Raw genomic sequence first — 28,000 nt, 5'->3', positions numbered from 1 at the left:
GGCCTTTGCATAGTGCAAGCTTTGCTCAAAAAAAGAAAAGGCTTCTTGGCAATAAAGGTACTGCAGGACTGGCTACGTCAGCTGGCTTTGCTCATACATTACACTGCATGTCGATCTAAACTAATGGCACCCCCTCTGCCACCCGGCCCTGTAGGAAGTTAAGGGATGCTTTTTGTCCAAGTGATAAATGACCTGGAACATTTCAACACCCTTCCACCCAGTGTAAAACCCAAGGAAATACACAACCTAGGTTTGCTGCTGTTCCCATTTCCTCCATCACCAACATTACCCCGAGTTCGTAAAACATTCATCTGAATCATCGTTTATTGGGGAAAGAATTACCCGCCAGTGTCCTCGCTTATAAGAAAGAAGATAAAGTTGGAACGAAACTTCAGGATTAATTAATTGAGAGGACTGCACGCAACGTGTCTGTTCTGAATGTTACAGCGCGCATCACAATGAAAACAGTTTTATTTGCCATCGCTGAAATAAATTATCATAAATAATTCATTTCGATGGCAGAGATGTACTGGAGAGCAACAGCAACAAAATGGACTACACTACACTGTGAGGCTCATTCTTGAATCTTCATTATCCACTGGAAACTTTTTACGAGAAGTAAATCATATTTCAAGTGGCTGCAGATCTCATAAAGCAGTTCGCTGCGTTCCAATGCAACCAGGCACTGGCGGAAGGCTGCAGGGTCTGCCACTCAGCTGGGAAAGTCGTTCTCACTCCTGTCTTGCCAGCATCAAACAGAACACTTTTCAGTTTGATGTGAAAATTAAGCATCACTTGTCGAAAACATCATCTCTATTCCCCTTGGGTAGCAATGGTGGGAAAATGGAAGGAGAGGAACAGCTTTCAACTCCAAAGCCATTTTCCACTCACTTCTATTCAGGTGACACTGTTCTTTCCAGTCCATGGTCCTGTGTGAATGACTGGCCTATACTAGCCTCTGGGGGTACCTGAATTAGCCAACAGGTGTTCGAGCTCAAGGGAGACTAACAAAGGCACACGTGCTATGATTCTGTCTAAAAAGACAGCCTATCTTCATAGGATCGGTGATCTTTAGCTTGAATCTTAACAGATGCCTAGAGCATCATCGGGGAAGAAGGATCTATTACGAATAGGAAATAAAAAAAGAAAGGCAGGAGGCAGGGCCTGGCATGAGAGGAGCAATTAGCTCACATAGGAAGCTTTTGAGAGAGACCTTCTTTTGAGTAGAAAGAAGTAGAGCTGAGGGTGAGGAGAAGACTGGGCTGAGTCCAGGTTATAAAAGGCCTTTCAGGTCATGCTAAATGCAGAAATGGGTTTGGGCCAGTACATAAATGGGAGCCTTCAGAGGATTTTTGAATATTGATGAGGTTTTTGATTTAGAACAGTAAGTGATGGGGAACTGGAGAATGGCAATGATGGGTAGGTGGAGGCAGAGAGCATGGTTAGCTCCCACTGCAAAAGTCCAGTGGAGAAATGAGGGCCTTGGCTAGGCTGTGGTAGCAGACACAGAGAAATGAGCATAATTCTTGACTGCATACCCTATTTCCTTTCCAAGGTCAATAAAGTCTTTCCAAGAAACAGAACCTGACACTGAAGCTGCAAATAAATCCTGAGCTTCAAGAACATGGCCTCAAGTTCAAGGCTGCCTCTTGATGGAGAAGGGGCTGGGTGCGAGGGTGCCCCAGCAGTATCCCAGTGGTGGAGAGGGGGCTGCTGTCCAGCAGACCAACAGTCCAACAATGAATTCAGGGGACAAGGAGCAGTGAATGAACCCCAACCAGAGTGCATGTATATGCTCGGTAGAGCTGACTACAAGCACATGCTGACATTAAATATTCAGTGATAAAGTAAACTCTAGCTGAGGCCATTCACACTCAGGGAAGGGTGCGGGAAACAGCATGCTCCTTTATTGAACAGCCATCACAACATTTCCAATGAATATCGTATTTCACAACAGAACATACGGCATAACGGCACGAGAGCATTGCATGCAGTCGTCAAAGCAGAGCCATGAATATTGTATTTCATGGTAAATATACTATCCCTCCAGTAGGGGTTCAAGCTTCCATCACCTCTCCTCTATCACCACATCTGCCCCGATTTCATGAGGGGACTTGGTTAGATGGACATAAAAACCTTCATAACCACCAGGGGAGGATTATTTCATTCATTATGTTCAGAATGATTTTGTATGGGGAGAAAAAGTATGCTTGTGGAAAATTCATGGGGCCCTCAGAAGCATTTTCCATTGAAGATGAGTCTAGAGTTTACATCTAACCCACCGAGGACGGCGCACTGCCTTTCAGGTTTGAGGGTTTTATTTATAGTTGTCTAAATGGCACAGTGAGTACTGGCCAGGAGGCAGGGGAGATGATTCAGTGACGTTACTGGGATTTGGAAGCTCTTTTGCCCTAATAATTACATCGGGATCCTAAGAAATGACAGTGACTGAAAGTGCTGGGAACCAAACCTCATTCCTCCATGTACTCAGACATGTACTGACCACCTACTTTGTGCCAGCTCGGGGTCAGACCCTGGGGGCGTACAGCTATACAAAGCACAGCCCCAGCCCCCCGCGAGCGCACAGTCAAGCAGGGGAGGAAATACACAGTAGGTAAACAATGATGACACAGGATAGCAAGTCCCACAACCACTGCCGGCACGGGAGGCTTGGAGAGGTGGGAGGAAGCTGGCTGACCGTGCCTAGCGGTGGCAGGAACAGCGGAAGCTTTTGCAGAGAATAAGCAAAGGCTGACAGGCAGTCAGGTGGGAAGGGCCAGCAGGCGCAGAGGTTTGGAGAAGTGTTTGGGGGATAACAGGCAGTCCTGGGGGGCCGGGGAGGGAGTGTGGGAGGTGCTGTGGCTGATGAGGCAGACAAGGGCTAGATCTTGGCGAGGGCCTGGTTGCGCTAGAACATGGACTTTCTCCTGCAGGAAATGGCTCCCATTTATGCTGAAGGACTCCTGGCAGTGGTGGGCAAGGTGGATCACCTGCACAGCAATTCTCCAGAGGTCAGAGCCTTTCAGAAGCCTGGGCCAGCTGACTTCTTCTGAGAAGATGCACCTTTTTCTTGTTCTAGGGCTGGGAAGCCACAGCCAGGTTACCTGCTGGGCAACTGTGCCCCAGTCAGAATGCAGCTGGGCGCCTACCTTGCTGGCTCAGTTGCCAGTACCCTGGGAAATGGCACTGCCATTACTTTCCTTGGCCCACAGCACATAACTTAATAGTGTCCCCTGTCAGGAACAGTTCTCTTCGTCAGGAAGTGTTTTATTGATGTTCAACCTTCATTTCCCCTTTCTTAATATTATCCCATTATGCCAATACTCCATTGTGCCATGCTAAGTAATTCCCTTTCCTCCTTGGCATTTACATCTTCCAAGTATTTATAGACTTATCAAATGCCCCATTTAGTTGTCACTTAGGCAGGCTATACATATTTAGCTTCTTTAATCTGGCCCCATAAGCCAGCCCTTCCATTCTCCTAAATCACTGGAGTGACTCTCCTCCAGGTTCCTGTCAATTTGTTTGCAGCCTCTCTGCAATGCAGGGGGCTGGGGCAAGACAGCTGGGGGGAGGGCTAGCTCCCTCGGTGGGCTGAGAGGACAGCATTTGCATGGGGTGGGGGTTCTCCCTCACGGGGCAGGCTCCCATGAAGTGGGCCAGGCCAGCGCAGGGGTGGGCGAGGGGTCCTGCTCCCATTTCAAGTCAATATTCTATTCTTAGCTCTTATTATGCGCTAGGTGTACACATGCAACACACGTGCTGAGCTCCTACTATGTCAGACACCAGTATAGAGCCCAATAAAATGTGGTCCCTGTGGCCTTATGGAGCACAGTAGCCTCAGTATTTATTACTCTCTCATTGCCTACCCATCCGGTTGTTGCCTTCTCATCCTAGGGTCTCAGAGAAATCATCCCTAAATGCACTGAACTCTAATTGCCACGTTAGTTCCCCCGAGAGGACCTCCTCTGTCCTATCTAAATGAGATGCTGCAGTGAGTACGGGCACTAACACAGCTCCTGCTTAGGGTTCGCTTCCTGGTGGGGCTCTTTGGGGCCTAAGTGATTTCTCTTCAGGTCCCGCGCTTTCCTTCGCTGTATTTTCCAGCAGTTCATTTTTTTCTTTCTTCATGTGACCTCAACTGAGTGTGCACGTGGATGCTGTTGTCCATGGCACCCATGTTCCAGGTTACAGGGTAGCTGAGGGGTGATGGAATAGGAGAGCTCGAAGGCAGTGAGTCTTGGCAAACGTCTTGGGGAGTCTGGGCTTGAGACCACAGGAGGGAGTAGTTCAGTTGCCTGGGGACCAGTTCAAGCAAAGTGAAGAACTTGCCAGGCTGAGGTGCTGTTACCCTCAAAGAGGTGAAGTGACCATTCCAAGGACACAGGGAGGAAGCACACAGCTGGTATTCCAAGCCAGGCATGTGTGCTACAAGCCTGTCTGTCTGCTCGGTATAAAGTAGAAAGTCCGCAACGAACACAGAGACTCTGCAACTGAGCAACTTTGAGAGGAGGCTGAACTTTCTCAGACTGAAAGCCCCGAGTCTGTATCCTCCTAAGCAGGGCAAGGGAGACAGAGGAACACGTAAGAGCTCCTCCGGGCTGCAAAGCACACAAAGGAGAACGAATGCACAGGTCAGAGGATTCGGGAGCCTGCACCATGTTCATGCAGTGCCCAGACCGCCATCAGTGAAAAGCCTTCCCTAACTACTGTGTAAGCTCACAGCTGACCCAAGGCTGCTGCTGTTGGCGCAACCTTCCCAGAGTTAAGATAGAAATGAACACAAACACTGAATTCACAGCCCCAGCACAATATACTTTGGGAAAATTTCACCTAAGTTACCCTTAAAGTATGTGTAAAACCAGTAATTGTAAAATGACTAAATCATGCATCATTAAGCCAACCCTCACTTTATATGTCCCATTCTTCAAGCAACTCACAGAGCTTCTTGTACCATTTACAATGCCACTTGGAGAAAAGGTGACAGGAGGAACCCTGTAGTTTACCCTCTGCCTCCCTCGGACAGGGATGACTGGATAAGAAATGCCAGGAAGGGGGGAAAGGTTAAGGCCCTGGGAAGCCTTGGTGTGGTGAAAACCGTAAGATCTAGGGATAAGAAACCCTGTGTTCTAGTCTAGGCACCATTTACTGGCTGTATGATTGTGGGCATGTTATTTTGCCTCTCGGAACCTCTGCATGCTTTTCCCATACCAGTAATACTAGATTAAATGCGTTGATGTACCTACATTCCCAAGTTAAAAAATGGGTCCTATCGACCCATTAGAATAGAGATTCAGAAGAGACAGTAGGTATGAAGACTTTATGAAAGTGGAAAGCATTATGGAGCTCATTTCCATTCTTGCCATTGCATGGTGATGCCTGAGTGTGCGGGAAGGGTAAGTGTGGAAAAGTCAGTTTGGGGCCAAGAATCAAACCCACACCCCACCATGCCCCCACCCAGTATAGCGAGTGTTTGTGACCTTGACAATGCTTGTCACAGAAAGAATCCAGAGAAAGGCAGAACCATGGATGGGGCTGTTACTATTAGGAAGATTTAAGTAACCTGGCTGTGATCTCAAAACCAAGTCACCTTGTGAGATGAAGTCTTGGGCTTGGGATTTCCTGGGAAGGGTACTTCTCACATTTATACACACGAACAGCAGAGATATGGACAGACAGAGGCACATAAAGTGTGACTGGTACCTGCACTGTTTTTCAGAGGATTAGGCAAACTTGACATGCTTATTGAATGCCTTCTCTGTGTTGGGTGAATCTACATCATCAGTTCATTTTGTTCTCACAACTTCCCTGAATCAGGACTCCTGGCTGTGAGGACAACAACCGCCACAGACAAAACTTAGGCCTGAAAGAGTTGACTTGAGGACCAGGCAGAGCAGCCAGGCCTCTCAAGGGCTTAGAGCCAGGGACAAGAAGCTGACAGAACCTCTCTCAGTCTCTCCCTGGAGGCTCCTGGTCTGTCATCAAGATTCTCAGCAGGTCTGCTGCTTTTTCCTCTCGCTGTAGACTGGCTACTTCTCTGAGCATGTGGCAGGGAACAGCTGCCCATGGCTCTTTTTTTAAGTCTTCAATTCAGGTGAAGACTAGAGTCAGACCAACACTTTAAATATTAACTTCTAAACCCAGGGAAGACTAATTGAGGCAGCTTGGGTCAAGCATTTACCTCTTGTCCAATCAGTTCTCAAAAAAAGGAGTCCTCAGGTTAATCAAGGATTTATGAATAAGTGAATGTTGTGTGTGGCCCACTGCCTACCCTCCATCCACCCAATCTTGTTTCTAGTCCATTTAAAATTAGTACTGTAGCATGGTTAAGAGCACAGGTTCTGTTACTCATTAGCTGTATGACATTGGGTGAGTTACCTAACTTCTTAGAGCTGCAATTACTGTATTTTGATTATATAATGGAGATAATAATACCTGCCTCACTGAGTAGTGAGACTTAAATAGAAATATGTATGTGTGTATGTGTAAAACACTAGGCACACAAGCCTAGCATATGATAATTATCTGTACTTCTTTTTCATCACCATCAATCAACATCGTAATTCTCAGTTTGAGTCTCAGGTTGCCCTTCCATAGTGACTTCTTAGGTCCTAGTAACCTAGCAGAAAATAAGGCCTCTGTTACAGGATGGAGGAAAGGTCTCGATTTTCGAGGCGATATGAAGGCCCCGCCACTCTGAAGTGGTATGTAAGGAAGCACTCCTAACCCAGTGTGTTCTGGTTAACAAAGTCAGCCACTCTGTGATTCCCATGCAAGTTCAAGATCCTTCTGGTGAGCCCTGGACTGACTCACAGATGATGTCAGGTGTTACCTTCACATGTCACAGAAACGCTACTTAGAGAGACTGCATTGGTGTTAAAACTTGGGCGTGCAAATGAGACCCCAGAGGACTTCCAATTGTGGAGTATGGACAAATGCTGCTTTCCACGCTGTGTCAGCATAAACAGGCAGATGTCATCTGCAGTGCCTTCTTTTTCTGAGAAGTCTTTAAAAACAAAAATCACTGGGAGTCAGGAGACAAAACTGTCCCTTTGAACAAATTGTTAAACATTTTCCCAGAGCTGGTGTCGGTATTTAATCTATGGATTAGACGCTTTCCTTGCAAAAGCTTTAGAAAAGGGTACATTTAATGAACTCTTTTAACCCTTAATTTACAGTGCTAGCTGATTACACCCCCCACTATTAATGAAGAGGCTAAAGCCCATCTTGCTTACCACTTGCCATTCGGGGGAGTGTTATAAAGCATGGCTGATTACTCAGGGGCGAAGCCTGTACAACTCTGTGTTTTCCTTAGGAAAAGCTGTCTGTCTGCGTGTGAAGGAAAAGGTATGACCACTGTTCACTTTTTATAGTTCCTTTGCTATTCTGAGAGCACTTGCTGCAGACTAATAGCAAAACTGACTGTGCTAAACAGTAGATAAAAGAATGACGACAGACTGGAGTCCCTTTAATTCATAAAGAAAACACTAGGAGCCCCTGGGAATGCCATAGCAAGCCACTGGCACCCAGCGACTTCATGCTAAGTCACAAACTACATCATATTTTTTTATATTAAACACAAAGGCTAATGGACATGTGATTTATTTCAAATTCTTCTTTTATGAAGAGTGGGCTCTTTTTTTGCTCCTTGGAAAAAATTATAATTCCCCTATTCTATAAACATACAAACATAATTGTAAAATGACATCATTCTGTTTTCATTTAATTACTCCTGAAATGCTTTCTATTTAATATTCATTACTCAAAAGCTAATTTAAAAGAGAAAGAGATGCGACTTATTCAAAAAGATGTACTGTCATTCACAGCAATAGTTATCTAATATACAGAAGTTAATAAAGCAGATTAATCTACAAGTCCCTTTAAGCCATTCTTGAGTTTTGAACAACTGCCTCTTTGACCTTTCACCTTCACGCTGTGCACCAGTAGCAGGTGCCAGCTGTACAGAAATTATGGCTGCACATTTGAAGGCAAAATCTTTTCTTACTTTGCTTCTGACCAGCAGCTGACCCTGTAGGAGTGATTGTTTCTGGTGCCGGCCTAAAGGCTACATAAACCAGTAGCAGATAAACAAAAGGCTACATATACCAGCTGCCTTGCCTAAGGGTACCATCCTGGGCTGACATCTCCTCTCCTTCTCCAGCGTCCCAAATTGCTCCTTGTTTCTTTCCATACATGCATTTCATCCTGGTTATTTTGTGCGAGGGGTGGGCAGGGGTGGGTGTAGGAGAAAATCCCCCAAACAACAAAAAAACCCATCCCTTCCTTCGAACTTGACTTTTGAGTATTCCATGTCAAACTGTGCCATTATGATGCTAATCTAGGTCTGATTTAGCAACTTTAATAAGAGGCTAAACCCTCTTGTAATTAGATAATAAAATTTTATTATGTATTTTAATATTAAAAGTCTTAAAATCAAACTCTTCAATTCATACACTGGTATAGAACTAAGGTGCTTAAATACCATAGCCCCAGAAAATGGGAACCAGAGCAGCACACCGTGGCTGATTTTTCATTCTCGGAACTGTAAACATGGAATTCCTATGTGGCGGCAGCGAAAGCACCAACACTCTTAATTACGTGCAGCAAAGAACGAATCTATTCAAGTGTGAAGCGCACTGTACCATTTCCAGCAACAGCCTGAGATGGCTCTGACAGTTATTTCTTGGATACAAATTACACAAGTATAAAAACAACCCCCATAATGATTAAATGCAGTTATGTACATAGGAGAATGCCAGTGCAAATGGTAACATATTTAAATGGTTTGCCTTCATTAAAAAAATTATATATGATATTAAACCATCAATCACTGCTGAGGCACAGGAGTTTAAATGTATTGTCACTGGTTGAAATGAATGGCTTGGAGACTGAATTCTGGCTCACTCAATATGGTGTCTTTGCTGTTGCTTAGTCACCCAACTCTCTGCTGGTTTGGGCTACATCTGGTGGATTCCATCCCTTTCAATTAATAAAGCAAGTTATGCTATCAATGGATTACATCTTTAAACTGTGCTTAGAGGTAGAAAAACACATGCCCTAGTGAAGGAAAAAACATCTCTCTGTTCTGTTAACCATTTGGAATTATATTTGAAGTATTTCTTTCTTTCTTTACCAATGTTTAGAATGAAATCTTCGTGTGGAATTTCAGCAGGGTTATTGTATGGTATATAGTAATATAATGATCTGATCTTAGCATTACCATTTAGTTTATTATGTAGTAAGCAGTCTATGACCATGCTAGGTTTGATACCTAAAGTCACTGCCTACAGACTATACTTCTGAAATCTAACTTTTTTGGCTTGTTTTGCAGACACTCATTGACTATCACAAGGTGCCAGGCTCTGCTAGGTGCTGGGACAAGTATTAAAATGGTGATGATCTTTGGGGAAAACAAAATATTCTGCAAAGATAGGTATTACGGTTATAACATTAATTTGATGATTTATTAATCAAGAATAAGTTTCTATTTTAATTGTTTTTATTTTGTTTAAAAATACCATTTTTTTGGTTAAAGTTGAAATAGTCATTTAACAAATAATTCTGTAACAAAAATGAAATAAAAATGGCAAAGACATGGTATATAATAAAAGACTTGGATTAAAATCCTCCTTCTAAAGATGGATAGACAATTTATAATATCATGGATAAGATGCCATTTAAATGAAAAAAATTTTCTATTTTTAAAATCATAAACTTTAATTTTATAAACTGACCTATAGTGGTGGTGGTCACACAGTCATCATTCTTAAGAGTTTTACTCCCTTTTAGGCTTTTATTACCTGGGTGTTACCTAGATACTTTTGTCCAGCCCTGGTTCTTTTAGAGATTCTGATTTGATCCTGGTTAGATTGTATACACACACACACACACTCGACCAAACTGAAGTTTATTTTTGCCTCAAATTTCAATATTTTGAAAATAAAATTTCTGAGAGGTGTTCACTGAGTTTCATTGCCTGTTTATTGCATCCCCTTTGTATGCAAAATAATGGCATCCTTTTTAAACAACTAATCAAAAAGTGTGCTTCAAAAATTGTTAAAACATCAGGGAGAATTAAAAATATAGTAGCAGTGCCACATGAGATGGTGTGAGAAATACAAGGGCCCATGCTTTGGGAGGTCTTATAGTTCTGAAATTCTCTATGTTAACACAGAGGTGGAGCACTGGTAACCAGACATACAGTGTTGACCTGCAGAGTACTTTTATTTATTTTTTTAATTTTCAATTAGTGGCCTATATTTTAAAATCTGGATTTCTGGCTTCTCTTTGGGGGGGAAAATCTCAATATATCAGGTAACACTGAGTCTTACTTTCTTACAGGGAAGCAATTAGCTGGAGCTGTGTGGACGCTGCCCCCTTTAGACAGGGACATGTACTCGACTCAGATTTTTTCCCCAGGCTACTTCATTCAAGTTTTCTGCTTTGCTCTAAAGGCACCTTAGCTTGTAGAATGGAAAGGAGAGGAAGAGGGAAGCTCAAAGGAACCCAGGTGTCAGCTTCAGACTTGCCAATGTGAGAGGACCTTAAGAATGACCTGTGATGGAGTTAATGGTACTTAGTAGAAGCCTCCTTTAGAAAAGAGAAGCTGTTTACAACCAGAAAGAGATAAAAAATGGCATTCTCTATTGATGAATCAGTGGTGAACACCAGGATGTAGCCCAGGGATGTGCTGGGTGTGGGGGATGGATGCACAACACTTGTTGCTTCCCCACCTTCATTTCCCAGCTGTCATACTGATTTCATCCTAGAAAAAACAGGTTAGAGGAAACCTCAGGAGCTAGCTGCCTCACAGGCACTAAAGGAAGGTCACAAAAGAACATGAGACATTATACTAGCAGACTCTGACCCTCTCGAGGAGACACGTCTTACTAAATTTTACACCCTCAGTGTCTGGCTATAGAATGAATGACTGGCTGTGGGTGTAGCATGAGAAGAAGCTGTTAGCTCTGCCTCAGTGGTGGCGGGAGCCACAGGGCTCTTCTGTACCAGCTGGCAAAGCAACCTTCGTCTCCCTCGCCCGGTGCCTCTTTGGGTCACTGCCCATCTGTTTCGTCCTGGCTGCAGCACGAAGCTGAGGTATAGGGTGACTGCTCTAAATCACTTTACCTTAAGGATGGCCCCGGTGGGACTCACTGGAAGCACAGCTTGCCTCATTGGAAGTGCTTAAAATTTACATACTATTTCAGGTTAGTCACCCACCAACTATATCTTTGTGGTTAGCCATGTGAATTCTGGAGTTAAACAGATCTGGGCAAAACTTTTAGTTTTTTCATTATTGACTATGTGACCTTGGGAAAGTTACTTAACCTCTTTGTGCCTCAGTTTCTGTATCTATAAAATGGAGATCATATCACAGAGATACTGTGATGACAAAATCAGATTAAATGTATACATAAAGAGCTTAAGTAGTGCCTGCACATAGTAAGCACTTACATTTTGCCATGATTATTTTTTTCCTAGAAATAAACACATAGTACATACATAGATTGCTGTGAAGACCAAGCTTACAGCAGCATTTGCAAAAAACAACTTTATCAGGACATGTGTTCCTACTTTCCACTTTCACTATCTAACGACCCATCCCTGGCTTCCTCTAAACCTTTTCAATCTATGTTATCCTCTGATTCTCCCGTGAATGGCCTTTCAGTGTGTTTCTGATATCAATCTACTGCCATATTTTTTATAATAAAGTTGCAAATCAACCAGTCTGAGCTAACGGGTCATGTGGAGGACACGCTTTCTATTTAGGGTTCTTTAATAACATTAGAAAATGTGGCTAATTATTTTTTAAGAGGCTAAGAGACATGAATATATTTCATCTGCTTAAGTGTTTCCCACTGTGCGAGTCTTGCTAAGGTTCTACAGGCCAAACTCTCCATCTCCACATCAGTTAACTCTGCGAGTGCATTTTCCCCTGCTTACTATTGCGGAATGGAATCTTAAGTATGAAAGATGTCTTGTATGGCATGTCAAAATGTTGAGCAATATCGCTTCAATCTAAACACAGAAATGAAAAAAGCGCAGCTGATTTCCCTTTTGCTGTAATTCACTTTGGGATGTATGTCATGAAGAGCACTATACAAAAGCAATTCTCATTGATTGACTGACTGATTGAGGAAAGGGCGAATGTTCTTTCAGTTTATGTCCCTACAGAAGGATGATTCTTATAGCTCCTGGCAGCTCTTCACAATCTGTAGTTAAATGCCAGGTTAGCGCAAAAAGAAAGGTGGGAGGAGGGAGAGAGATCGTCATTAGAACATTTTGGGGTTTGGGTACTTGAGCCAAATAGTTAAACAGATGAGGGTGAGAAAAATTCAAACCTAAATGTTCTATTTCTTCCATTCAACGTATTTAGATATTAGGGAATACAACTGCTAAAAATACCTTGTTAATAAGTTGACTGCATAATCTAATCAGTAACAATGAGGATTACAATGTTCTTGTTCTACTGTGGAGGGCGCTACTTTTTCAGAAGCAATTAGTTTTAGCTGAAGTTCTGACTTAGAGAAGCATCCAGGCTCAGTGCCCTATTTCTATAATCTGAAAAGGAATTAGTCACATATCTGAAATGCCCCTGTAATTCTATAAAATTTACTCCCTCATTTACCTAATTTGGGCATATCTTTCACCCTGTGAGATAACTAAATAAATGCTGATCTATGGGTTATGGATACAAACACTTAACATGACCAGTGATAAAACTGAAAACATTTCACAAAGAAGTTTGATCTTCTAAATTACCATAGCAGATCAGTGCCTACTCACTGTTACTATTGGCCTGTTCTTAAAATTTCGTTTTATCTTTCTAATGACATAAAAGCGTATGGGCATTTTTCCCCCCTTAATATATGTAAACTGGGTTTTTCTCAATTGTTAAGTCAAAACAATGCTGGTTAGACATAATTTTTAGTTGAAATAGAGCCACTTAATTATAATGCATCTTCAAATAGCCTACATTTAATACTTGCAAAGTTAGATTTGTTTGCAAAACATGATAGATAGCTTATTTGGAGAATGTTTTTAAAACCATTAAAGATCTAAAGCCACATAGCAGGTCAAAATAAACACATTTAAGGTGAAAGGCACTTAAAATGTCTTTCCCAGGCTGCTGCCTACAAATGGAGGGCCTATTACGATGCTGGAAAACCCTTTAAGTGGGTTCCTGCCTCATTTGCTCTGGAAGCTTCAGGAGATAACTTCTGCAATTTGGAATTGACACTCCTCATGCAATTACGCTTCCAGTCATATAGATCCAGGTTGGGGGGAAAACAATTCAAACTAGTAAATAATTGCAGTATCATTGCATCAGTTTAGTTTAAAGAGCTGACAAACCCTCTCTAAACTCCAAGCACAATTAGTCATTAGGGTCTAGTTTTTCAGCACTGTTAAGCAATCTGTAAACCATTCCTTTTAATAGGGTCAGGCATTACTTAACGGACACAGATGTCTTGGAAACTGAAGCCTCGAGTTATGAAGCAGCAGCCTTGTTCATTGCTTTCTGTGACAGGCAAATCATCTATAAAATCAGCATTTAATGGGCAACCAATGAATAATCAATGGCTCACTTTTCATCTGAGTGTGAAAATGAGAATAATCTAATACAAACTCCCTCTGGTAAGAGGCTGAATCTTGGGTTCTGCTGCTCTCAGAAAGCTGATGTAAACAGATGATCAATGGGACCCGCCCTTGTTCATAATAACCCCCAACTGGCCAGCTCCCTCTTTTCCAAGTCCATCCCTTCAGGCTATTAGCTCTGTCCAGCTAATTCTTCCCACTCCTCCTGCCTGCTGCTTTTACTCCGGCCATCCGTTCAGTCCAGCCGACTCAGAAGTAATTTTATACGCAGCAGAGAGCGGGTGGAATTGATTTTTCACTCAGTGCTCAGCTCCCATCTGAATAATTATCAATTTTTTCTGCCTCATAAAGGGAAGAGTCAAAATTTCAAATCAATTCAAAAGAGCTTTTGAGACGACAGAAACCGTGCATACGAATAGAGGTCAAAGTTGTCAGTGACCTAAGGAGATGATGTCAGATATTACTATGCCCAACAGTTGACATCAGAGGCACTCAAGATGATATAACCTCGTGCTAATGCAAATCATATTTATGCTGACTATTAGATATCAGTCATTAATATTTAAAATGCTATCTGAAAGCCTACATTCCAAATAAATAGAATGTATTCCACTGTTAATAAAGATATATCGCTCCTTAGTCATACACTATAAAGGAAAGGATTACCAAGTATTATTAACACAGAGAAATTACTTAAACCAACAAGTGCATGGTAATTCTGAGTAAAGACAAACCTGACTGTCTCCTGTACAACCATGTTACTTGCTCTGCACTGTCTGACGGTGCTTGTCTAGGACCACAGCCTATTGATTTTTTGCTAAAATTTCCCACCAACTTAAAAGTTCTGCCAAAGCTTATAGGACAATATTGTGACCATGGCTGAATGCTGACAGGAGGGAGTTGGTAGTAAACTTGTTGCTTCCCATCGTGGGGTGGGGGTTGGTCTTATCCCTGGCCAATCCATGGGTATTTATTTTCTCTACTTGCTACATACTCTAAGTCTGTGGTTCTCAAAACACCTGTGGTTGCAAAACACCTGAGGGCTATGACACTCTCAACAGTACCAGTGGATACTGCAATTGGGTAGGTAGGGAGTGGGGAGGAGAGGTACACCCAATCCTAGTAGAATGTATATGGTATTTTGAAAAGGCACTCTAGGTGAATCTGAGATCTTACCCTCACCAGCTAGTCCCTTGAGAACCAATGGCATAAGGGGTAAGGACTTGGGCTTTGAAGCCAAACAGACCGTAGTAGCTCACATTCTACTTTCCAGCTGATCTCTTTGAGCCTCAATGTATTCATCTGTAAAATGGGGGTGATAATATCCACATTTCAGGGTTGTATGTGGGTCTGAAAAAGGAGACTTCTCTACAAAGTCCTGTCACTCTGTCATCATTATAGTAACCAAATTATCATATAATTGGTTGGTTACTTGTCTCTCTGTCCTGCCTGACAGGATACTTTTTCAGGAGTGAAATTATGTCTTATGAGTCTTAATTGCTCTTGTATCTTGTACATAGAAAGTTCTCAATAAATGTGAGTTACCTTCTTCTATTTACTGTATCACCAACATATAACAATTCCAGGGTCATACCAAATAGTTATAGGCCTACAGCCCTTTGCCTAGTTACACACAATCTTAATTACACCCCTCTCCAGCAGGAAAAGAACTGGTTAACTGAGACAGCACCACAAATAAAGTTCACACAGTTTCATTTGAATATTGGCAAAAAATGACAGCCAGGAAAAAACCTCTTCCATGGCTGCCGTCACATCCTATTTCATCAAGAGTGACATTTCCTATTGATTGCAGGAGACTTATTTGCTGGTTAACGACCATGTTAAAGCGTTTACATTTGAAACCAGACTATAATGGAGATAATTTGGCAAAATAAAACTGGAAGCATTAGAAAGCTATCATTTTCCAAATCCAGTGAAATTGGAAAATATCATAGTGATGGTGTTTCCATAGAAAAATGGTATTATTCTTTCTGAAATATTTCCAACATATATATTTCTTTTTATGCATGCTGTTACTGTGATATGCAGAAGTGAGCTTTTAAAAACAATATTAAACTTGGACGTATCTCATATCAGCCAGTCAAAAAACACATCTGACAATAAAGAAATTGTGCCTTCATTACTTATTATTCAATGCTCCTGGGAATATGACCCATCTGAACCTTGATTTCTCATCTTAAAATGGGAAAAACACTAACCATAATGTGATGAATGGCAAGTTCCTAGTAAGTTGCCTGGGAAAGAGCCAGCCTCTTTTTGAATTCTAGCTTCAATGAGGTGAGATGAACAACTCAGATTTCTTGAGGGTGGACAATCCCAGGGCTGGTGCACTATCCTACCTTCAGGAAAAATACCCCTAGGAAATAATTGGTAAGGAACCTCGGCAAGACCAGGTGCTCTCAGAGATATTTGGAGACCAGACTGGCTTTTGGGGACACTGTTTCTGAAGCTAGGAGACTATCCACCAGTTACCTGCTGTAGGACATCTGGGTTCTGCTGCATAAAATGTAAGAGTCTCTGGCCAGCCTGGGTGGCCTCTCTGCATCGAAGCGGCTTCTTGCCCTCCTTTGCTATGTGCTTGAACAGGTAGGTGACGATGTAGTCTAAACTGGTACAGCAGCTGGAGGAGACAACTGTATCTGTACAAATAACAAATGAGAAGTCATTTGCATTACTGAAGCGTTTGTTTCATCTCATTCATTACAATGCCTCCATTAAAAAAATCAAAATCACTTTCTGGTTTTAAAGCACTTTTCTCAAACTGTAAATTCTTGAGGGCAGGGATTTGGCCTCACTCATCTCTTTAAACTCAGTGTCCACTGCAGGACCTGGAACAGAGAGAGATGTCTTAGGCAGTTTATGATTCCTGGGTAGACTCGGACAGAATTTCCCATAGGTGACCTTAAAGAGCCTCTGTGCAATTCAAGTGACTTTAATAAACATCTACTTGGGGCAAAGTGCTCTCGCTTCAGGGGAAACGCCCACTCTGGTGCCAGAGAGGTCGTAATTTAGTCCCCGAATCACTGTAACAGAGAGCTGTGTGAAAATGAGTGACACCCTACTATGAGGACTGTGAGGGAGACATCACTGATGGGGATAAGGGAGAGTGTGCTGGAGGAGGCAGCCCCTGAGATGGGCTTGGAAAATCTATTCCAGTTAGACACAAGGAAGGGCATTTTTCTAGTAGAGAGATTAACACAACATACATATGTGATAGAAAGGTATGGATTCTGAAGCCAGATGGCTTTGTTTTCAAATCCCATCTTTTTCAATCACTTGTATTGTTACTTTGAAAGAAGTAGTTAACCTTTCTCATCATTTATAAAATGTACTGCAGAGCTGAATGAGAAGAAAATAACTAGACAGTCTCACAGCAACAACAGCTGATGTTTATTGAGAACTTCCTGTGTTAGTTACACGGATTATTATTGTTAATCCTCACAACAGCATTACAATAGTTACTACTGTTATCGCCACTTACGGGGAGGACACAAAGAGATTGTGTGACTTGTCCAAAGCCACAGAGCGCGGTGACTGTGGAGCCATGATATGAAAATAGACAAAAAGTTGGACTCTAGATCTATACTCTTAACCACTAAAATAAGTAGATATTAAGCAAAATTAGGTATTAAGGAAGAATATATGTAAGCATGAGCACCATCCGAAAACACAAAGGGGACTCAAAGGCTGCCCTTGTGGTGAAAGAGGAGGGAGCATTCAGGGGGTAGGACTTTCGGTCTGAGTGAAAGAACGTGGAGGGGAGTCAGGGAGAGGAAGCTGACAAAGTAGGTTGGGGTCTTTTCTGAGGACATTTAACCTGAAAGGCAACAGAGGTGTTATTAAAGGTTTTTTCTTTTTAAGCAAGTGACATGATAGAACAATCACTTATTGAGTCTCCTTTGTATACTAAAATGATCATTTCACAAACTTCTAAAAACCACTTTGTATATAGTATGTGTTGTTATTTGCATTTTTCAAATGAGAAAAATGGCTTATCCAAAATTCACGGTTTGAATTCACAGTATGAAACTGTCCAACTTTTTTTTTTGGCTAATGGTGACACATTCACATGATACTGGGACTTGATTAGTGACAGGAACAGCAAGAGAAACAATTAGAAACACTAAGGGCACTCAAAACATGGCACCCGAGGTAGACTCGGAGAGCAGTAGACTGGTAGAGGTGTGTTTACTAATAAAACCTACAATTGGTATGACACTACAGTTTAAAAACTCTGTCACATACACTGTTTTAGAAAGAAATGACATAGTAAATAGAAAGAGGTAGGTTGGAGGCAAGCTTTTTTAAAATTGTTGACACTATTACAATGACCCCCATTCCCCCCACCTTTGCCCACCTCCACCCAGCTCCCGCCCCCCGCCCGGCCTTCGCCACTCCGCTGTCTGTGTCCATGGGGTGTGTATACATGTTCTTCGGCTACTCTCTTCACCTTCTTTTATCCTGTCCCCCTGCACCGCCAACCTCTGTCAGTCTGTTCCATGTGTCCTTGTGTTGGGGGCAAGTTTTGAAATACAAATGTAGGCATTTAAAATTGAGGATAATGATAGTTGATGCAGGATCCCAAAGGGTTGAATGAAAGTCTAAAAGATGGGCAAAGACAACAGTTGTGGGAGCCTGTGGAGCTAAAGGCTTTTAAGAAAGAAGCTCTTTTCCCTCCTAAAGTTTTGACATTTAATTGATCGATAATTAATTAACTGTTCATCTTCCCCCACTAACTGGGTTACTTTTGGCCCAGAAGTCAAGCACAGACTTGGTGAACCTGACTGTTTTCCTCTTTCCCTTCACATTTCTACTTTGGAAGTCCTAACCATGAAAGTAAATGGATTGAGTAACTTAACATCTACAAAAGGAGGGAGCAGGAAACAGACACAGTTCCCCCCACGAGTTTCCCCCAAGAGCAATATGCTATCACTCATACAAAAATTACAAAGACTTCACATAGATTTGGTGACCACATGCCATGCAGGTTGCATTAAAAGGTTCAAATCCACTGAGTCAGCTATGAAAAAGCCAGGTAAACACTTTAGACGCAAAACTTGGAGATAAATCCTTGCAGTAAAAGCAAGAAGAAGAGCTTGCGTCACGGCTGATCTATGGGTGGGGACTCTGAAAGGGATAAACGTTATTTCAGGGCAGACGGAAAAGCGTGGATCAGAAGGACTGGGGGCATCTGACCAAGAGCAGAACAAGCCGTGCTGAAGACTATGTATTATTACTGGTTTTCTTTATCTGCAGCTCAAGCTATTGTGTGAGATTCAAATAATGAAACTCTCTTGACATGAAAGAAAAAGCAGAAGTCATGAATTTTCATATTTTGTCCTAGTTCTTGGTGTTTAGAATATTTCAAGAAGGATCCATCAATAATTTAGACAATTTGGATATAACTTTAAGCCTGCTAGGCACTGCCCTCTGTAGCAACTTCTTTGGCTCTGAGAACAACCAAATGCTCCTTCTCTCCTGCAACTGGTCTCCACAGGAAGCACATGCATCATTAACAGCCCTCCTACTCCCCAGGACCCACCATAGAAAGCTGTTCTGAAAAGTTAACTGTGTAGGAAAGAGTTGCTTAACTGGGAGTCAGAAGAAAGATAGTGGGGCTGAGCTGAAATCTGGCTTTGACTCAAAATTTCTCACCACAGCCGAAGGGCATGTGACGGTCTTGGAAAAATATGGTGTGAAAGGCAATTTCAGAAACAAAAGGCCTATCTGGATGGTGCAGTGGTTTGGAAACAGGCGGGCCTCAATTTGAATCTTTGTTTTCTAGATGTTTGAACTTTACGGAGCTTCAATCTGCACCTCTGCCAAATGTGCTTACTACCACGGACTTCAAAAGGCGGTGTGAGAAATTAATGAGATAAAGTGCCTAACACAGTGCATGACACACAGATTTTCCCTTCTCACTTACCTGTTTTCCTGGCTATTTCAATCCCTTAAACATCAAGCCTGCCATTCTAGGTAGCTAATCCATAGCTTTCTTCTCTCTTTAGCATGTTTTTGGTTGGAGAAACTAATGTACAAGGTCTCTTAAGTTTCTAAATAGTTCCTGAATGTTTCACTCTCATGTTACATTCATACTATTTGGTCCATCCAATTAAAGAACGTGGTCAAAATAACACATTCTCTTTGATATTCAACATTTTAGATCTGGTGGTTTCCAGTTGGTGGAACTTCTCGCCTGCCCTCACCTTTCCTTGCTTGACCTCTGTGCTTTCCTTTATTTCTTGGAGGGCATCCCTGTCCCTGCCACAGCTCACCGTCAGAGGCTTTCCCTGATCACTTCTTCTAAAGAAGCTGCACTTAATCATTCCCTATTATTCCATATCCCATTTTAAATCTTGGTTTAGCACGGATCATGCCTTGACATTTTCGTGTGTGTTTACTGTTTATCTCTCCCCACTAGAAGATAAACTTCATATGAGCAGGGACCTCATCTGTCTTGTTCCCTTCAGTATTGCTAAGGTCTAGAATAGTACCTGGTACATAACTTATGTGCACAGTGGATACTGAGTGAATGAAAGAGTTGAGAGCAGCTTCCTGAAAGCCCTGTGCTTGGTCTCTGTATGGAAGAGTGGGGGTGGGGGTGGGGGGTGATGGTAGATGGGGGTGGAGGTGGGTAAAAGGGATCAATGGGAAAAAAGAGGACATCTGTAATACTTTCAACAATAAAGATAAATTTACAAAACAAAGGATAGAAAGTATAATTACTTTTCTTATTCATCTTTAATCTTGCCCCACATTATAGTTGGCCCAAATTAAAAATGCTAATGAATGATGATTAACTAAAATTTTTAATATCATGTTAAGCATATTGGGCAAGTCACTACTCTATCACCAATTCAACTTTTTGTACCTCCCTCTCACTTTCTTCACTGGAGCTACAGTAGAACTGAAACCTACTTGTAACCAAAACAATACCTCTGCAAATTTATCATTGTTGGAAAAGGAGGAAGCCAAGTGGTTACTTTCAGCATCTAAATAGTCCTCTTAAGGACACAGAGCACAGCTCACCGGCCAGTTATCCAATGGTTACAGTGCCATTTTGCAAGAGTATAAGAGATTGAAGATAAAATCATGAATACAGAGAAAACCATTTTTACTAGGCATCTAGCCATCACAACTGTGACCTTTATCAGGTCCATCTAGCAGGGTGGCAGGGGAAAAGGAATGAATGAGTTTCAGTTAGAAAGACTCCTTGATCAGGTACTTATTAGTTGTATGACTTGGGCAAATAGTTTCACCTCTCTGAGCCACAGCTTACTATCCAGGTAATGAAAATAATCTTGCCTGATTAATTCACTCAGTAAGTATTTACTGAGTACTTATTACATGCTAGGCACTGGGAAAAGTGGTAGTCAAGCCTGTTCTCTCTTTCAGCTTACAATCAAGGAGGAAATAAGGACAATCAGTGCCGTTAAGAGTATCCTACCTACTTTGGTAGGCAGAATGGTTCTGAGAATGAGATAAAACATATGAAAACATCTATGACAGTCTCAGGCACAGAGCAGGTGTTCATGATCAGATATTTAATAAGTGGCAGCACTAGAACGTAATTCCAAGTTCAGTATTGTCTACATAATGCCACTTTGTCAAGACTCGCTTGAGAACCTTGTCAAAATGCAGATTCCAGGCCCCAGACCACACTTTGAGAACAATACAGCCACCTGCAACTAATTCAAAATCTTCAGGTATTACTTGATGTGAGATAAAAGAATGTCAAGCCAAACTGTAATAATAAAAGACATCAGTTTCTGTCCATGAAGGATTAACTGCTATGAGAATTTTCCCTTCTACCACAAACAACTAGAAAACAGAACAAAATATACGAAACAACATTTTTCAATTATTGCACAAGTAGTACAGGACTATGAAACCAGAGAGGAGGGAAACAAATGAGGTAATACCTACACAAGTGCTCAAGCGGACTGCCCAAAGCAGTTTCTAGGCTATAGGCGAGGAAGGGGGAAACCAAACAAGGTCAAGTCCTCTCACTGAGTTGAAGAGAAACAGCTGGAACTTGGGGAGGCTGAGGCAGCTAACACTTGTTGGGCAGAGTATCAGAGAGTGGGAGCTATTCAAGGAGAGAGTTCTAGAAATCTGCAAAGAAGTCACTTTAGTCTTTGAACAATATAACAGAATGATCAGAGAGAGAAAATGTTGCTGGCTTTCAAGATGGAGAACAGGGGCCATGAGCCAAGAAATGTAGCTGGTCTCTAGAAGCTGGAAAAGGCAAGAAAATGGACTCACCTTTAGAAAGAGAGACAGCTCTGCTGACACCTTGATGTTAGCCTGTTGAGGCCCATGTCAGATTTATGTCCTAAAGAACTATAAGGTAATAAATTTACATTGTTTTAAGCCACTAAGTTTGAAAAGACTTCTTATAAGAGCAATATAAAATACCTGCTGTCTACAAGAAACCAACTTTAAATATAAAGACAGAGATTAAAAGCGAAATGATAAAAAAGAGGCTAAGAGTAATCAAAAGAGCTGAAGAGGCTAGTAATAGCAGACAAAGTAGATTTCAGAGGAAAGAATATTCCAGGGAGAAAAAGGGTCATTTCATAATGATAAAGGGGTAAGTTCATCAAGGGGACATAACAACCCTAAATATTTATACACCTAATAATGGAGCTTCAAAATACTTTATATAAAGACTGATCGAACTGAAAGGAGAAATGGACAAATCTATAATTATAGTTGGGAACTTTAGCATATCTCTCTTGGTAATTCACAGAACAAGTAGAAAACCAACAAACAAGAAACCAGTGAGATATAAAAAAAATGTGAACGTTATCAATCAACTGGAACTGACATGTAAATAGAATGCTTTCCCAAAAAAGGAATACACATTCATTTCAAATGTCCATGGAACACTCACTGTATTTTGGACCATGAAAAAGATTCAATAAATATAGAAGTTATAACAATCATTGAGTATATTCAATGACCACAATGGAACTAAACTAGAATCAGTAACAGAAACATATGAACATCTCTGAATATCTGGAAATTAAACAATGTGCTCCTAAGTAACAACCTTTGGTAAAAGAAGAAATCAGCAGGGCAATTAGGAAATGTTCTTAACCAGTAGGAAAACCATAAATATAAAAATTCTGTGAGGTACAGCTACAGCAGTGCTTAGATTAAAACATTAAATGGGTATATTAGAAAAGAAGGGCTAAAATCAGTGATCTAAGCTTGTACCTGAAAAAGTAGAAAGGAAAAGCAAAGTAAACTTCAAGAAGGAAATAATAAAGATCATACATCAAATCAATGAAATAAAAAATGGAAAAATAAAGAAAAATCAATGAAATCTGAAAGCTAAGGCTCTTTACAATAAAATTGATAAACCTAGAGCCAGAAAGATCAAGAAAAAAAGAGGGAAGACACAAATTGCCAATGTCAGGGATGAAAGAGGGGATATTACTATAGATTCTAGAGAAAACAAGTTGTATAAAAGGGGATACTATGAACAATTTTATGTCACTGTCAGACAAACCAGATTAAAAATGAATAAATTAAAAATTTTTAATTGATATTTTAGAGAGGCAGGAAGTCGAAAGGGAGAGAGAGAAACATTGATGTGAAAGTGGAACATCAATTGGCTGCCTCCTGCATGTCTACTACTGGGGATAGAGCTCGCAACCCTGGCATGTGCCCTGACTGGGAATCCAACAGGCAACCTTTCAGTGCACACACTGATACCCAACCAACTGAGCCACACTGGCCAGGGCTGGACAAATCCTTTTAAAGACACAAACTACCAAGTGCTAGTCAAGATGTAATAGATAACTTGAATAGTCTTATATCCATTAAATAAATTTAATTTGTAGTTAAATACTTCCTAACAAAAGAAAAATCTAGGCCTAATGGTTTCACTAGAGAATTCTACAAAACATTTAATGAAGAACCAATAACAATTTTACCTCAAATTTGAAGAAAACAGGAAAGGAAACATTTCCCAACTCATTTTATGAGGGGATCACACTGACACTAAAACAAGGCAAAGATGTGAGAACAGAAAACTATAAAAGAAGAACTATAGAAGAACACATTAATATCTGTCATGAACATAGATGTAAAAATGTGTCAAAATTTTAGAAAGTTTAATCTAGTAATCTATAAAAAGGATAATGCATTATAACTAAGTGTGGAATGCAAGGTTGGTTGAACATTCAAATATACATCAGTGATGATTAACTTTATGTAATGTATTAACAGACCAAAAAAGAAAAACCATATGATCATCTCAATAGATATAAGAAAAAGAATTTGATAAAACCCAATGCCCATTCATGATAACAATGAGAAAACTACAATAGAAGGAAATTTCCTCAATAAGATAAAAAGCATCTATGAAAAACCTAGAGCTAACACTATACTAAATGATGAAAGAATGAATGCTTTTTCCATAACATTGGAGACAAGGAAAGGACATTGCTATCATTACTTATATTCAACATTGTACTGTAGAGTCCAACCAGTGTAATAAGGCAAGGAAAAAGAGCGATATAGACTGGGAAAACAAAGAGGTAAAACTGCATTTATTTGCAGACACATCTATGTAGAAAAATCTTTAAAAATCTATAAAAAGCTATTAGAATTAATAAGTGAGTTTAGCAAGGTTGCAAGATACAAGATCAACATCCAAATATCAATTGTAATTCTACATTGCAGCAAAAAATAATACAATAAGAAACTGAAATTCAATACCATTTACAACAGCATAAAAAAAATAAGATACTTAGTTATAAATACAACAAAATATGTACAAGATTCATACATTTAAAACTACAAAAATGCTACTGATAAACATTAAAGATCTAAATAAATGGACAGATATGCCACTTTCAGGAAATGAACCCTCAATATTGCTAATATGTCAATTCTCCCCAAATTGAGCTGGAGATTAAATGCAAATCTCAACCAAAATTCCCCTGCTCATTCTTTTTTTTCTAACAAGAGAAACTGACAAGTTGACTCTAAAATTTATGTAAAAAGGCAAAAGACCCATAATAGCAAGGACAGTTTTAAAAGAAAAAAACAAAACAGGGCTATCCTATCTGATTTTAAGACTTACTATAAATCAGGACAGTATAGAATTGGCACAAAGTTATCCAATAGATAAAGGATATTCTTCAAGAAAAGTTTCTAGAACAATTGAATATCCATATGTTCAAAAAAAATCTCAGTTTTTATTTCATAATACTACATTAAAAAATTTAATTGAAATGGCTTATAGACATAAACATAACAGCTAAAACTATAAAACTTCTAGAAGAACACAGAAAATAACCTTTATGGCCGGCCTTGTGTTAAGCAAAAATTTCTTAGACTAGGACCCAAAAGACATGAACTATAAGAAAAAATAATAATAAATTGGACTTCCTTAAAATTAAAAACTTTCGTTCTTCAGATGATTCTGTTGCAAAAATAAAAAGACAAGCCAAGGCTGAAAAAATAATTGCAAAACATATATCTGAAAAAGGATTTGTACCCAGAATACGTAACAAACTCTTATAAGATAAAGATAATCCAATTTAAAAAATGGGTGGAAGATTTAAATAAACCCTTCACCAAGATACATGAATGGCAAATAAGCACGGAAAGATTCTCAAATCATTATTCATTAGTGAAATGCAAATTAAAACAACAGTAAACCATTTCACATCCACTAGGATGGCTAAGATTAAAAAGGCTGATAATAACAAGTGTTAGGGAGGAAGGGCAACTGGAGCCCTTACACATTGTTAGAGGGAGCAAAATGCTACAGTCACTTTGGAAAACAGTTTGGCAGTTTTTTATGTTAAAAATATACTTAGCATACAACCCAGAAATCCCATTCCTAGGTATTTACCCAAGAGAAATAATATTTGTCCAAAGACAGACTTGTATATCAATGTTCATAGCAGTATTATTCAAAATAACTAAATAATGAAGACAGCCCAAATTTCAAACAGCTGGTGAATGTATAAAAAATTGTGGCAATCCATAAAATGGGATAATACTCAGTAACAGAAAGGGAAACACTAACTGACTCACAAAACATTACAGATGAATCTCAGAGGCGTTATGCTAAATGAAAGACGCCAGACACAAAGAATTATATAGTATATGATTCCACTTATATGAAATTCTGGAAAAGGCAAGCTATAGTGAGAGAAATAGACAGTGGTTCCTTGGGGGTAGGGCTAGGGGGAAGGATTGATTAGATGGGGGCACAAGGGAGTGTTTGGTGGTGATAAAAATGTTTTATATTTTGGCTGCAGTGGTTTATGACTGTGTATATACATTTGTCAGAACTCACTGAACTGTTCACTTAAAATGAATGAATTTTATGTGGGCAAATTATACCTTAATAAAGCTGATTAAAAAATAAACTGTGTATCAAAATATAACACAAACATTTCTCACTTGCAAGTAATAGTTACAATCTTTCAGTTTGTGTACACAATCTTTGCCCCTTTTTTAGATGATCATCTGAATGAGCACTTACACTGAGACCACATAAAGTTTTTCCTCTGGAAACAATGTTCTCCATGCTACTTACCAAGAGTAGTGAGCCCCTCTGAGATAGATGTGAGCACATACAGGAGTACAGGAGGCTCCAAGTTGGTGATGAAGCTCATGTGGTCCTGGGTGAGACATTCCAGGAGTGGATAATATGACTGGCTCAGTTTCCGATATTGCTACAACACAGAGATACTGAAGGTCAAGTCACGGAAGCAAAAGGCATGCTACAGCCCAGTGGAAATTGCCATCTATAATATTAAAAATGGTAAGCTTACTTAAACAAAATAAATATAAAATAAAGATACGGAACAAATGACATAATGACTCTCAATTCAGCAATTAAAGGGTTCAACAGGCATCTCTTAATATCCAAAAATCCTAATTTGAAGCTACAGCATAGTATGTAATGTCAGTTTTACCTTATATGACTAACACTTAAATGCAAATAAAATCCCTATCATATGGAATTTAGAAGACTGTGAATTATTTTTCTGGGCTGGAATATTGTAACACTGAATGTTGCCTAATAGTGGCTTGGCAACATTTTTTTCTTTTTAATACAAAGAAATTTGCTATTAGAATAGGATTTGGCATTATATTCTGCTATATTTACACAATGTCAACCCATCTGACTAAATCATAATTTGGAAGATGGCTTAATATATTACCATATACTATGTGCAAAAGATAAGTACCTGAGAAAGATAACTGGAAAAGGTGAAATAAAACTCAAACCAGTATCAAAAAAAGGACACTCAAAAGAGAAATAAACCAGAGCGGTATTTCTTAAAGTGAGATTACAACCATGTCCATAAGAACGACATAGGGTGCTTGTTGCAAATGCAGTTTTCTGATCCCCACTCCATACCCACTAAATGAAAACTCTAGAAAGAGGTCCGAACATGGGCATTTTAATTATGTACACTAAGGGAGTCCTAGGCACCCTCAATTCTGAGAATGACTGAGTTAGAAATTTGCTTATCTATTAGAAAAAAGGTCAGAGACATTCCTAGAACAACATTATTTTCTTGGAGGACCCCAACTGTAGAAGGGTCCCCTCAAGGAGATGGCTGTACCACAGGGCTGGTCTGACTCATGTTTTTACTTCAGGATTTCTGTCACCCGGGCGGCCTTCTGTATGCATGCCATTCTACCACAGAGAGGCTTTACAACTTTGGCCTGAGAGGTGGTTCTGTTAAGGCCAGTTTAGAAACATAGAAGAGTCCACCAGTCCACCAGAATGTCAAGGAGCATCCCTCACACAGCTGACTCATGAAGGTCCCCAGATCTTTCTTGTGACCTTGGGTTGGGAGCAGGTGGAAGGGCCCGAACTAAGCCTGAGCATGAACTTGGCTGTGTTACCGAAGTAATTACTGTAACCACACTGGGCGTGTACTAGCTTCTGTGTAATCAGGCAGAACTGTTTTTTTAAAAAAAGTCTGATAATGACACAGCTCAGTGGAGGAGCCTGGACATTTGAATTTCCAACAAGCACCGCAGGTGATTCTGATGGGCCTCAAAGTTTGAAAACCACTGACATAAATCACAGAAACTAGATGGCAGAGTAGAAAAGGGACCTAGAGATCACTCTGTTTAATTCACTCATTTTAAAGGTGAGGAAATGAAAGCCTGGAGAAATAGAGAAGGTGATTGATTCATGGTAAATGGCCAGTGAGTGGCAGACTTGAGACTACACTAGGCTGCTTAGCTGCCAGGTCAGCAATCTGCCCACCATGTCAGACTTTTAGTGGACATGCAGGGGAAGCAGACAGAGGAGAATCGAAGGGGAGGATCCTGTAGCCAACCCTGCACTTTCTGCTCCTAGGAAACAGAGACTTTTGCTGAATTATAA

At 40.4% G+C, this 28,000-nt stretch overlaps 1 protein-coding gene across 3 annotated transcripts in view; it reads right to left on the bottom strand.

The window, feature by feature from the left end:
• RANBP17 (RAN binding protein 17) overlaps positions 1-28,000 on the bottom strand; it is a 219,188-nt gene that overhangs the window by 9,239 nt on the left and 181,949 nt on the right. For all 3 annotated transcript variants that reach the window (XM_081137136.1, XM_081137137.1, XM_081137138.1), the window contains 2 exons: positions 26,186-26,324; positions 16,090-16,256 (listed from right to left, as the gene is read on the bottom strand). In XM_081137136.1, the coding sequence (XP_080993262.1) occupies positions 16,090-16,256; positions 26,186-26,324 (306 nt within the window). The remainder of the gene's footprint in view (positions 1-16,089; positions 16,257-26,185; positions 26,325-28,000) is intronic.

Source organism: Miniopterus schreibersii, assembly GCF_964146895.1.
Source record: "Miniopterus schreibersii genome assembly, chromosome: 4".
In the NCBI taxonomy this organism is placed as follows: Eukaryota; Metazoa; Chordata; class Mammalia; order Chiroptera; family Miniopteridae; genus Miniopterus; species Miniopterus schreibersii.
The sequence above is the reverse complement of the archived record's forward strand: the minus strand, read 5'-3'. Positions and strand labels throughout refer to the sequence as shown.